This window comes from Pyrus communis, chromosome 17 (assembly GCF_041283825.1).
Source record: "Pyrus communis isolate YQ-2024b chromosome 17, ASM4128382v1, whole genome shotgun sequence".
In the NCBI taxonomy this organism is placed as follows: Eukaryota; Viridiplantae; Streptophyta; class Magnoliopsida; order Rosales; family Rosaceae; genus Pyrus; species Pyrus communis.
In genome coordinates, this window is record NC_142581.1 from 5,879,518 (window position 1) to 5,893,619 (window position 14,102).

A 14,102-nucleotide genomic window follows, 5' to 3' on the forward strand; every position below is an offset into this window, starting at 1 on the left:
CTTTAATTGTTAAACAAAAAATTAATAATTAATAATTTTTTTTATTTTAGTTGGGGAAGGAGTGGGCCTGTTCTTGCTACGCCATCATTTAATAGCCAAATTCATAAAAAATTTAACGGATGTCTGATATTACAACGAATTCGTAAAGTTAAGGTATGACATTGTTATGTTTAAAACATGAGGTATGAAATTGTGGTTTGATCTATAATTGAGGTAATTTTGTATAACTTACCCTTTGGCCAGCTGAGATCAAAGCAGCACATATGAATATATATACTCTTATTAATGAGTGATGAGAGTTTCATGATTTAGAGGTCAAAATATTAACTAATTATGTGATGCTGTTTTTTTTTTTTTTAATACATCAATATTTTTATATTAAGAATTTTAATGACTAAATACTGACACAAAAATATATATTAATCCTAGCAAACCAGTTTTAGGAAATTATGAAGTCCAAAATAAGAACAATTTGGCATATCCATGGTATATAACACGTTTTCACTAGAATTTCCAAGAAACCATGGGATTAATTTTGAAGCTTCTAGTTACATTTTTTCTAATGAATAAGGTTAACCACGAATTATGATTGTGTGATTCACATGCATGTACATAATAGATACAAATTGTGTAATTAATCACGTTGATAATCAATTATGGTGGCGCCACATAAGTTAAAGTACTATTCAAATTAATAGTTTCTAAGATAATGACGTACGATTCCGATGGATGGTACTGGTGGTACTTGTTACAAATCACATTTGATAGAGTAAATCTTATATACGACAATTGGTACGTGTCCATGTTGAATAACCTGCAAGATAATGGGCCTGGGCGATCCTATTAGCCTTAATCATTATCATATCATGGAGGTTAATTAGTCGCTTGCTCTGTGGCTGGTGATGGCTTAAGTTATTATGACAACTTTTTTGACTTTTTGTTACTTTGTTTTCTTGTAACCTTTTTTAGCAATAGCTTTGCCATCAGCAGCAACGCTTGCTCTATGGCTGTCGCTCTATTTTCTTGTGGTGGTGAGCGGTTTAGGATGATGAAGGCTGAGATTTTAAGAATTCAAGCAACCTAGTACCAGCAAGGTGAGAAACAACTATTGGGTCTCATCACGTACTTTCCCAAAGTAACGTGTTACGAGCATACCGGATTGAGTGCAACACCATCAGCCGATAAACTATCAAAGCGACCTTGTGACCAGTTAAGAGGCAATATAACACAACCAGTTTGTAATAGAACAAGCAATGAAGTCATAGGATCGAATCTGAAGTGAAGATGAGAATAAGACAACCCTGGCAAATAAGCACTCCTTTAACACATGCAGTGCCGACTTCAGAGGGGAACTGCAAGATAAACAGTTAATGACCATCACCGTACTTTTTGAGACAAAAATTAAACGAGTAGGAAGGATATCTTTGCATAAATTTCATAAGTACAAGATAAAGCTTTCTAAAGGGTACACGACACCCCCGATGAAGTAAAGGACGCCCATCATAACTTAAAGCAACCGCCACTTGATCCAATGCAAGTTCATTTGTACATCGTGTTAAGCTGGGCGCAATACACAATTGTTTTCTATACTTGTGTCGCCTAATTTTATCGTGGATTTATAGTCTATATACAGAAATATACGAAGTACAAATACGTTTACATATGTCCATGTTAATTTAATTTAATTTTGATAACCAAGCTTAGCTACAAATCAGTTATTGTTCCATTCTTCCAGTGAAGAAGTAGCTAGCATGTTTAGTACTAATTCGATAAATAAGATAAAGAATTGTAATTTCATCATGCTGTAATTTTTTATAGGAAAGTTCTTGTTCATCACAAAAACACAAAATGCTGGCATTACATTGTATCTCCAAGCATAAAATGATATTTTGATTAGATAAGACGACCTCACTTTACAAGAAATCTCCACCAAATAGTGGATACACAAACTCGGAATCCATCAAGGGCGTGTAAAACCCACTTGGAATGTAGGAATTATCAGCCAAAAAAGGCTCGGTCCAGAAATCATCGATGAACTGACTATCTGCAAATGCTTCCATGGAAGTAGCATTGATGTCTTCCACATAATTAACCCAATTATTATCTGCACTCATGGATGAGACTTCACTCGATGACGGTTGTGGAGACGGCGAAAGTTGGGAGCTATTATCAACACGATCATCAGTTTTTTGGGTTACTTGAGAGGTAACGGTACTTTCTGTATTTGGAAAAATAGCTTTCTTAATTGGTTGATCCACTGCTGCTTCAAGGCTTGAGTAACTGGGAGTTTCTTCAGTATTTGTGGCTGATGATGAAAATGATGAGTTGCACTGTTTATTATTCGTGCGCTTCTTGAGGTTTGTATGCCAGTGATTTTTGATCTCATTGTCCGTTCTTCCTGGTAGCTGAGCTGCTATAGCAGACCATCTGCAAATAAAGGAAAACAAGATTAATATATGTCATGAGATATATTTACACTTAACTAATTACTGAATTCTAGATTTTGTTTATTACAAAGCAATGTTCTAAGCTAAATTAAGAGGAGGGGGATTTGAATACTGGACACAAATTGAGGAGGAAATTTTCAATCTACTAGAGCAATCCGGCAATTACTGAATTCTGGATTACAAAAGGCTTTTTTTTTTTCTTTTTTTTTTTTTTGTTACATTGGAGGGTTTCAGACGATGAACATAGCATACTCCTCTTCTCACTCTACGGCCATCCTCACTATTGGGCTAACCCTAGTGGCTTAAAACATACGATTTTACGTGATCCAAGTTATCAAACAATTAGGGCCTTTGTTGCATAAATTAAGAGGGGTGTTATACCTATTCCCCAATTTTTCGTGTAATTTGACAATAGTTTCCTCTTCTTCTTTGCTGTAGTTTCCTCTCTTGATGTTTGGCCTCAAATAATTCATCCACCGCAGTCTACAACTCTTCCCACACCTCGACAAACCTAATCAAGTAAAACCAAATTAATTAGCACTAAGACGTGATTAACTCTTCAGCTAAATACTTTAACAACTAAAACCCAATTCAATTATCATCTCTAATTACAAGTTCATCAACTTAATCAATCACTTAGTGTCTCACCTGCAAATTTGGGAAGTTGGCGCCAATTCCAGTAGCCATACCTGGTGACATAAGCAATTAGCTTCCTGTCTTCATCAGGTGTCCACGTACCTTTCTTCATTCCATTTTCATCGCGGCAAGGAGTTCTAACCATTTTTCCTAATCAAGTTCTCTCTACTCTTTCTCTCTGGTTTATCACTTGCTTTCTCTGAAGTTTGAGTGAGATCTCCACTGCTTGTTTTTCAGGCTTTTCCGGAAGTTGAAACTCTTATTTATAGCAGTCCCAAAAACGTGTGCCACACAATATAGTATTGACATGACGTTGCCCTGAATGTATTTTTCTTGTTTTCGGTCCCACACCCTAAATAATAAAAAAGGAGCTTTGGCAACTTCCCTACAAGTGGGCCTCAAGAAGAAGATTCAGCGGAGCTACATGCTCGTTTTTTATGTATATAGAGTGACTTTGACTGTATGTTATCAGGTGGAATTATATCAAGTAACCTATTGAAAACGAGTGCAAAATAGCCAGCTTCAAGGAAACAGGCCACCTTGATCCATGATGGTTCCTACTTTCATCACACCATGTGTTGCACCGCAGACGCCTCCTTTTGCATGGGTTCATTTGCATAATCTGCCCGGTGTATATCCAGTCAACCCCTGGTACTTGCTGCCTGATATAAAATTGTGTGGCCACGGATGGCGCCGGTAAAGGAATACCCACATAAAATAATTGCAAGTGTGGACAAAGGAAAATTTTGATATTTAGAGACAAACTATGACAACAACGTCATGGGGCGAAGAAGTTTGTCTGGCTACGGATCATCATCGTATATTATATGAGAATCCGTTGTTTCGAGTATATAATGTTAGAAAGGTAGATTGTCCGCTCTTTTGTTTGGATGTCTTTTATATCCTCTTCTATTTATGCAGTCATGGTTAAATCACTTCAATATTTTATATTGATTTTTTTATTAAGACAAAAAGCAATAAGACAAAAAGCAATAGAAATATAAAATGTTGACGTGACTTAACCGTGACCGCACAAATAGAAGGGGATGGTAAAGGCACCCAAACAAAAGGGCAGACAATCTGCCTCCTAATGTTAGAGATATCATTGATCATATTTTTGTAAGGCTTTTTATATTAGCACTCCACAAAATGTTGAATGCACTCTACATAAAATTTTAATACTAAATGATTTATGTATTCTATGTAATGACAATTTTGACCTTATTAAGTTTTAAAAAAAATAAAAAATTTCTAAATACACCACAAATCATTTTTATTATTTATCTTCTTCAACTATCAAAATTCCTCCCACCCTCCATTTTTTATGGTTATTTTCAACTAGGTTTATCTTACAAAATAGAAAGTACAGAGCATTTAGGAAGTATGAATACTACAAATTGGATGAACATAGATATCCGATAGCTATAAAATTTGTTAGCAAACCATAGTTTTCATATGAAAAATGCCTACTGCTTTGTAAGATATTACATCAAAGCTTAACTTAAAAGTTCACATGTATCAAAATCACCATAAAAAAATTAATAGGCTACACAGGTTAAACATGGCCTGAAGAACAGAGTATAACGAAAAAGAGAATCATAAGACGTTTAATTTCTAAGATGTTAGAGCGTGATTCGGATGGTGAAGCAGTAAACTTAAGTCACAGTTCAATGAGCCAACTAAGCCATTTAAAATGAACGAAAAACAACAGAGTTGAACGAAAAACAAAATCCTAAGACGTTTAAAATTGAGCGTTATAAGATTTGAAAAATATGGGGTGTATAGAAAATGTGGGGTGTATGGAGAAAATGTGAGGTGTATGTTGAGAATGTGGGGTGTGAGGGAATTATGGGGAAGTATGTGTGGTGTATTAAGTATGTGGGTTTATTCAATAATAAGTGAGGTGTTAATATAATAAACCTTTTTGTAATAGTAAAAACTCTTTGTAATAAATGTATATGGCTATATGCCATAATAAGATCAGTTAATATTTTGTTGAAGCATAAGAAAAGAGAAATTTTGTTTGAACCTATATAACTTATTTCTACACATAATTTACTTTCTACATCTATATTATTTTTAATTAAAGAATAAATATCTCTTTGAGCCCTTATTTACTACCTAAATACCCTCACAAACCAAATTCAAAATGTCAATTTATCTTTACACCTATTTAGAAAATAAAATCCTTGAAGTTTCTACTTTTTTATGGGAATGAAAGCTTTCTGAAGTTTGACTTCTGTTGACAAGTTGAATAATTTGGTGAAGTTTCTACTTATTTATGAATCTTCCGTATACTAATAATAATTTTTCTTTTTAGATTTCCCTTCAAATTGTATGGCTTGAACTTGACAAACTGTTGTGTTTGTTGAGAAGACTAAGGGCGCGTTTACTAATCTGTAATCAAATTGAGTGGAATTGAATTGAGGAGGAATAGAAATGAGGTGGAGTCAGAATCAGATTCATTTTGAAGTTGTTTACTAAAACTGTCTGAAATCGAAGTAGGAATGACATTGATTTATATAATTGTTTACTAATTCACATGAATCGGAATGCAAACTATTGTGATTACTAAAATACCTCTAGTTTAATTAATCTATTTTATATGCTAATTATTTTTAGTAAATATTTTATTCTTTTTTGTTTTTTTTTAGAAAAGAGAACCATTATTACTTTTTATTTTTAAGTAAAACTTTTATTATTTTATTTTTGGATTTTTAGTGAAATTATCTAGAACCCACAGCTTATAGCCTCATCCCAACGGAGAGATCACCGTTCCTACTGCTTCTTCTTCAGCGACTTGCAGGCGTCGGAGCCTGTGCCTCAGTGTGGGATTCTGCATCCCCGAGCTCCAATTTGGGTCTTTCTCGGGTCTCTCTCACCTGAACCCGCTCCTCTCCCTCGGCCTCTCTGGTACCACTCTCTTCTCCATCACTTCTGTTTCCTTGTGTTGCTGAATTTTCTATTATTATCAATGGTGGTAACTGGGTTCAGATTTTCTGAAGATTTGATTTTTTCTTTGGGTATGCTTGCCATTTTTGGGTTGATTTTGCCGAATCCTATGAAGGTGGACGTGGAGGATTTTGAGGTGGTGGAGCGAGAGGAGGCCGCAGAGGAGTAAATAGCTGTTGGAGAAGATAACAGAGGACAACGAGAAGATGGAAAGGAGTATTGAAGGTGCAATGCATTTTGGGAAGGAAAATTTGATTCCGGATGGAGCCTTCTCCCCAGAATCCAAATACTACCTTCTTCTAGGTAATCCAATTCCGACAATATCAGGAGATGAATTCCTGATTTTACGGGGGGGCCCGCAGAATTGTTCATTCTGCTTAAGTTGGTAAACGGAGGAATAATCAGGAATGGGGAATGATTCCCATTCCACCATCCTTTCCCCATATGTAAACATGCCATAAATGTGTGGCAATGGCAAAGTAATATGGAACTGAGTATGTTAGGAATTTGCATATCTGCTAAGTTATTTTATTAAGTTAATCTTTAATTTAAAGGAGACAAGATCTATGTTTTTTGGTCCTTGTGAATTTAGATTTGCTTGTTCAATTAGAATTGATATATTTTTGGTAACGTTACTTTTGTTACATTTTGTTATATTGTATTTGTATCACATATCTAATAGAAATAGGACCCACATATGTTGGTGGACCCTACCTCTATTAGAGAGATGGTACAAATGTGAGATGAAAAATGTGGTAAGTACATCATTATTCTATATTTTTTTTAATTAGTCTTGTATCTTGTTTTATTGGCTCGTTTGGGAAGTGCTTTTAAATGTTTAAAAATGTTTTTAAAGAAAATATTTTTGAAACTAATCATTAATAATAATGCAAGTTAATCCTGAAATGGCACTTAAAGTGCTTCCTACAAGAAGCACATCATCGGTGCTTCTTGCTAGAAGCAATTCAAGTGTTTTTTAAACCCAATAATATTTTCTTTAAAAACGTTTTTAGTCATTAAAACACTTCCCAAATGAGTAGTCTGTAATTCGTTTTGAAATTATGAAATGTTAAAATTTACCCTAAAACTTTTGCTAGCATGTTTGCCAACGAAATGAAAATGTTTAATTTGTCTACAAACATTAAACAGTGATTAATTTTTTGTATTACCTCAAAGAAATTATAAGAAGTTTGGTTTGTGTCAATGATTAATTTATGCTTTAGCATAGGTTGATGGTAAGGTTATAGTACCACCTGCTAAAATTTCTCTTCAGTGATCTCTTCTTATAAGCATTAAAAACTATTTAGTGATCTAAATAAATTGCCCAAATTAAATTAATAACTTTTTTTTTTATCAAATTTACCTTAATTATATATTTTTCTGAACAAACGATATTATCTACACTAAGGGGAGGGGGTACGCTTAGCCTCACAATGGACTAGCAATAATGTGGTTCAAATTGGAAAATCGAATCTAAGGCCTCTCACTTACAAGATTGATAGTCTAGCTTTGATAATATCTATGTGTAAGAACTCGGATATTGAGGTCAAGAACTCATAGGCAAGCTGGTAGATCACTATTAATCATACTGATGTACATGTTGTCCCAATTTAACCACCTACACAGTTTGATATAAGTTGTAATTTGTTATGTCTTGCTTTCTATATGGGATTGCATCACGTATGACCATGTCAAGGCTCTGATACTATGTTAAGATCTAAAAGTCAAGTCAGTGACACACTAATAATCACACAAAACTATCCCAACTTAACCATGCATCTACACTATCCAACATATGTTGGGTTTTATCACAATTACTGACACATCCCGACCCGAAAAGTCCACTAGGATTCCAAATCGAGCTGTGCTGGCCGACACCTGGAAGGTGACGAAGCCATAAAAGGTAATAATGTGTAAAATGTGAATAAATTTAAACTTAAAAGTGCCTATATACACAAATGCACGGTGAGTGGGTATGGACCCATTTCACGCGTGATACAGAGCATAAGTAAGCACAGTAAGGTAAGATAATGATTATACTATCATAAGGAGCCACCTGAACTGGGAGTGCCACAAGTCATCGTTGATACGGAACTTTGCTATTAGAACCTGGAGAGGTGCAAAAATAGAAAATGTGAATGGTCGAAACAAAGATTTTCAAAATCATTTCTGTTATCAAAGGTAGTAACCTCTCGCCGTAAAACATGTATAGTTTCCAACAAATCATACTACGTAAAAGTATGAAATCAAAAGTATACTAAAAGTAAACTCGGAAGTATACCACTATCCAGCATCTCATTAACAATATAAATAATCACGTGCTTAATAAATGATACTAGCATGCAAGTCAGAATCACCTATGGTGACCTGTACAACTGTACACATATATCACATCAATCAATGCTAGCACATAAGTCGGAGTCACCTATAGTGACCTGTACGACTTATCCATATCTCATCAATCATGGCTAGCATATAAGTCAGAGTCACTTCTTGTGACATGTACGACTTATCCTATCCATATCTCATCGATCATGGCTAGCATATAAGTCGGAGTCACCTCTTGTGACCTGTACGACTTATCCATATCTCATCACATATCTCATCCATCATGCTAGCCAATAGCTCAATAAGTATACATGCACACGAGTCGGAACCACCTAAAGTGGTCTGTACGACAAGACTGTGCACCTACCTTGGATCCAAGGTGAGTGTAAGGTGCGGGAGGTGAACATCACGTGAAGGACTGTGCCCTGACCATAGGCGGGAGCACTAACACCGGGGTGCAGGTTTATGAGCTATAATATATCTCAACACAATCATACTCACCACCATCACTATCATCAACATGTACTCACCTGAAGCTTACCTAGGCATCCGCGGCATTATTTAGCACTTCAAAGCATTCACAATAGTTAGGTTCAGGTAATATATACATGAATATGCCATGATGTAAATCTGAAATTTAACTATATCATAATACTTCCAGATATATAAACATATATACAAATGGCATGAAATGCATAAACTGTAACACCTCACTCCCGAACTATTTACTTTCGAGAGTAATCATCGATGATAAGTCCAACTAGACACTAGTTAGATTAACTATCATTACTTACCTTTCCTTACTTCAATTTCTTGATTATTTACATCTTAATTTATGACCAACATTTAACTACCAAAACCTAAGGTTATATCTTGCATTTTCTACCAATCTCCTTCACACTATTCAATTCCTCAAACAGGTTATTGTCTCAATTATTTAGTCTCGTTTATTTTATGGCTGCATCTAACGTCTTGTTAGACTGCCTACTTACCCTAAACAGGGATCAAACCATTCGTAGTTCACATCCATTATTTGTAGGTGACATGCATAAATCAATTTAAAAGCATTTGTGGAACTATTAATTATATGCCTATGATAAAAGGAAAAGACCCACTCACCTAGAGTCCATGCTATGATTCTCTAGCATGCGCAATGAGGTGTCCCGAATGATTGGCGCCTGTGGCCAAGTCTAATTTTTCCGAGAAACACCTCAATTTTACATAATTCCGCCGGAAACCCTAAAAATGGTGTGCTTCGATTCGACCTCCATGCTCACTCCGACGCCTCCACAAGTGTTTGGGCTTTGTTCCTGAGGTTAAGGAGAGTCTATTTGTGGTGGTAATTGGAGGAGGTAGCTTCAAATCATGGTGGAATGAAACCCAACCCGTGTGCCCCCTTTTTGCACGGTTTTACCCAAAATTCACCAATTTCCACCCAATTTTTACATGAAAATGGAAGAGGGATCAGTTGGCCTCATGGTAAGGGTCATTTTTACACTAACCTTGTCGTCTAAGGTGACCAGAGATGGGAGAATCCACCGGGTCGGGTCACAGGTTGAGGGAAACCGGGTTTCCCCTCCTCCCCCCCCCCCCCCCACCCTTTTTCTTTTCTCCCTCCTTTTTCCTCCTTGCTCTCTTCCCTGGTTGGTCCCTCACTTCTCTTCTCTTCCTGATTGGGCAATAGCCCTTCCCTTCTCCTCATTTCCTCTTCTCCCCCCATTTTTTTTCTTTTTCTTCCCCATTTCCATCACATACACATGCACACACTCATTGTCCTCCTTTTTAGCATATATTAAAATAATATAAATAGAATAGTTATTTCTTCAAAATACTTTCGATTCTTAATTCCAAATTCACTTCTGCTTGCGCTTACTCGTTCATATCGTCGAGTACTTCAGAAACATACTAAAAGAATATTAGTATGTCTCACAACATGTTGGTCCATGAAAGTCAAAACCTTCACCTCTAGGGTATTTTTGTAAATTCACATTATAAAATTTATAAAATAATAAATTTTGGGACGGGTTGTCACAATTACAATTATGAATAAAACGTTCAATATTATGAATTGTAAGTTGTCTCTCAAATTATCGAGAAAGGATTGCATTCTTTAATGACTAATTGCTACATGTCGTACAATGTACGTGACAATGATCAAGTGACGTTGATAACCAAATTAGCTGAAATAATGCAATATGAATGGTCTATTATTTAAATAACACGTAGCGAAGCAAGATAATTTGTACGATGTTTCACACCACGCGTGTGAATCGAATTTGTTGTTATGTGATTTGAATCAGGTTGGCTCTATACTTTCATGGTCAATGAAGAATCTTTCTTTTTTAAGACCCCAAAGGGAAGGAGATAGAAGCAAGCAACAGACCATCTGCCCATTTGGGGTCTTCCTAATTGTCGGAAGACTATGATCGGGACCATTTTCAGTAACAAATGTACGATCCTCACTTCATCAGGTCTTCAAAAATAGGAAAACAAAATGAGGTCATTCTATTGCCTTACTTGAGTTTAAATAGGGGAACAGATCCTACCAATTAATTAATTTGGGTCCTTGAAATTTGATCCGATAGCTAAAATTATTATAACTTTTTAAGGGGCCCCAGGTTTGTAGCTGTTGGATCAAATTTCAAAGGCCCCTTAAAAAGTTATAATAATTTTAGTCGTTTGATCAAATTTCAAGAGCCCAGATTAATTGATTGGTGAGCTTTGGTGCAAGAGATCCGGAGAGAATATCTTCCCTTTAAATAGTTGTGTACAACTGTTGTGAAACTGAGACTGATTTCCCACCCTAGTTTTGAATAAGGGCATGAATTTTGAACGGCAAACTGAAGTGGTCAATGCACTTAAGGAAAGTCGATTGAGACCTGAAAACTGCAAAGAAACATCGCCTCAACTTTTCGTCAAGATCTCTCTCTCAAAAAAATATGAGGCAGTGGATTTTACAAATTAATTTTATAAGCATCAAAACAATTTCAGTAATAATTTTAATTCAAAGATGTGATATCTTTTATTTGTTACCCGAGCACACTCAAACTAGATTGCAAGGGCTTGTAGCTTTAGTTGTTGAAAGCGTTTGAATTTATTCGTACCTCAAGATTCAAGAATCCAATCCCTAAAGCGTTTGAGACTTTTGTTAAGTAATTCAAAAGATAAAAAAAACATAATCATAACACATACGACAACCTAAAGCATTTTGTATAAAGTAATGTTAAAGTGATTAAATTTTTAAACTTAATTTACAACCAAAATAATGCATCAATAATAAAAATAAATACATTAATCAATACTTAGTAATAATCTAATTATCAATAACCACATCATTTAGTTTATAAAATTTTTATTTACTAATTTAGTATCTCTAACATTATTTATTTATAATATTCATCCTTCAAATGTATAATTCAAGGAGGTTAATTATTCTGTTTGTGTGGTCAAGTTTTGAATTTCATAAACTGTCGTCCGTTAATTCATTTTCTATGTAGTTCAGAGAGGCCCACAGTTGCACACAGCAGTCATCATCAGGCATGAATTCCATATGCATACTGTAACGAAAAAGAAAAGAAAAGAAATTCCATGCACAGAGAAGATACGGCATATTCCATGCGTCGTCGTTTACTTAGCAATTCGTGCGTGAAGACAGAGTGTTGACTTTGAAGTCCGAGTCGAGCTGCCATGTGCTCAACATTATCGTGTTCTCTTTACGTGGTCCATGTTTTCACGTATTCCCACTCTGTCCCCTTCTCACTTCCAACGTCACTGCGGCATGCGTGGAATAATACACGTAATTAATTAGCTAATTAAAGAGAACTTGTTTTGTCATTATGTTCACATATTTATTCACAAGAACTTGATAGCTACCTTCGATGTAAGGAAATAAACTGTATGAATACGGAGTTAGTCTATTGTACAATTAATAAATAAATAAATAAAAGTTACACTATCATTTAATATGAACTTTCGGTAGTGCAATGGATATAATCACATCTAAGTTTAATAATCTACATTAGTATAATAGGTCCACAACGTAACTACTAATTTTGTTGTAGTAATAATAACGTCGTTGTGAATTATTAACTATAACCGTAAGATAATCATATCACAGTTTACCAATATAAACATCTAGAAAACAAGACATTACTCATTTATGTATACAATATGTATATATGTAGGGAAATTTATTTGAACCCATATAATCACCTTCTACACCTAACTTAAACTTTAAATGTGAATGTTTGTATCAAGTACAAGTTGAACCTAACAACAAAAATAAGATTTATCGGTAAACGTGCACCAATTAAACAAACCTAATCATCACGTAATCTTTCTCCTACGTTCTATACTGGCAATATCATTAATACACTCTCGTAGAGAAAAACAAGCTATTTTTTACAAATGAATGATGATTTTGATGTTTTAGATACTCCAACTAAGGTATGAATCGATTTATGCAAGTTTTTTTAAAGCACAAATCCAGCCAATCTCTATGAACCTCTCTTGCACGGCAATCAATATCCCATCGTTGATGTTAAAAGCTTTCACTTTAGGTGTCACATCCCAACTCCCAGCCTCCAAGGATATTGTCCGCTCTTGCATTCCCTGCCCGAAGACAGGGCTACCTCGCGGTTTTGTTTCTGCGGACCGGTACCCGTGGCCGAAGCCGGTGATCCGTAGCCGCAAAACGCGTCCTTGAAACTTAAGAGTTGCGAATGGATATATAAGGCCAGGACTCGACCCTCGTGTGGCCGATGTGGGATACTACAATCCACCCCCCTTAGGGAGCCCGACGTCCTCGTCGGCACACCGAACCAGCACGAGTCCGGCTCTGATACCAAATTGTCACATCCCAACTCCCAGCCTCCAAGGATATTGTCCGCTCTTGCATTCCCTGCCCGAAGACAGGGCTACCTCGCGGTTTTGTTTCTGCGGACCGGTACCCGTGGCCGAAGCCGGTGATCCGTAGCCGCAAAACGCGTCCTTGGAACTTAAGAGTTGCGAATGGATATATAAGGCCAGGACTCGACCCTCGTGTGGCCGATGTGGGATACTACAGTCTCACCTTCATGTAATTATAATATATCTCTAATTAAAATAAAATAATAAAATTAAAAAAAAACTTCCCACTCTCACATTCTCTATCACTCTCTTCCTCTCTCCTTCTATTTCAAAACAAAAATAAAAAATTTTCTCACACACTTTGTGTGTGCCCATATGCTAGTTATGTAATTATCTGTGTACTGTGCAAGGCTCCCTTTGGATATTTGAAAATAAGTATTTTTTTTTTATTCGAGCGATAGCATTAGTAAGTTAAATGTTAGATTAGCCACCGGAGTTTCAACACACGCCGTCATGCAAATGAAAATAAGAATTTGTATTTGACAATAAGGTTAAATTTTCTAAAAATTAAAAAAAAAAAAAAAAAAGAAGATATTCGATTGAATGCATTTGTTTATAATTGGATGGTGTACATATGGAATTAATGAATTTAAATTACTAGCTATATGAATAATTCGAAATCCAGTTGTTTTATCCATATTCCTTCTTATTCAAACCCTAGCATATATTAATATGGATTAAGCAAACAAGTTATTAACCTTTTAAATTATTACATTTGAAATCACACTCCATCCAAATCGGTCGTAATTAAGAATGCTTGTGACTATATATGATATAGTTTATGTAAGATTCACTTGGGAGGCAGAAACTTCTCCTCTTGTACTCTTGTAC

The 14,102-nt window shown here is 35.5% G+C and overlaps 1 protein-coding gene and 1 long non-coding RNA gene across 2 annotated transcripts; one reads left to right on the forward strand and one right to left on the reverse strand.

The window, feature by feature from the left end:
* Positions 1 to 1,786: 1,786 nt before the first annotated feature.
* LOC137709331 (transcription factor MYB15) lies at positions 1,787 to 3,314 on the reverse strand. Its single transcript, XM_068448415.2, has 3 exons — positions 3,096 to 3,314; positions 2,829 to 2,958; positions 1,787 to 2,427 (listed from the first exon to the last, which is right to left on the reverse strand). Exons 1-3 carry the CDS (start codon positions 3,226 to 3,228, stop codon positions 1,914 to 1,916), a joined length of 777 nt encoding a protein of 258 aa, XP_068304516.2. The 5' UTR covers positions 3,229 to 3,314; the 3' UTR covers positions 1,787 to 1,913.
* Positions 3,315 to 5,810: 2,496 nt separating this feature from the next.
* On the forward strand, positions 5,811 to 6,665 carry LOC148689320 (uncharacterized). Its single transcript, XR_015958752.1, has 2 exons — positions 5,811 to 5,996; positions 6,151 to 6,665. It is a non-coding gene; the product is annotated as an uncharacterized LOC148689320 (long non-coding RNA).
* The last annotated feature ends 7,437 nt before the right edge of the window (positions 6,666 to 14,102 follow it).

Bases quoted from the DNA above. Each gene is read 5' to 3' on its own strand.
- LOC137709331 (XM_068448415.2), bottom strand. From the start codon at position 3,228: ATGGTTAGAACTCCTTGCCGCGATGAAAATGGAATGAAGAAAGGTACG. The intron at 2,959-3,095 runs GTGAGACACTAA...TTACTTGATTAG, and splicing joins CCAACTTCCCAAATTTGCAG to GTTTGTCGAGGTGTGGGAAG. The intron at 2,428-2,828 runs GTATAACACCCC...CTTTATTTGCAG, and splicing joins CACGAAAAATTGGGGAATAG to ATGGTCTGCTATAGCAGCTC.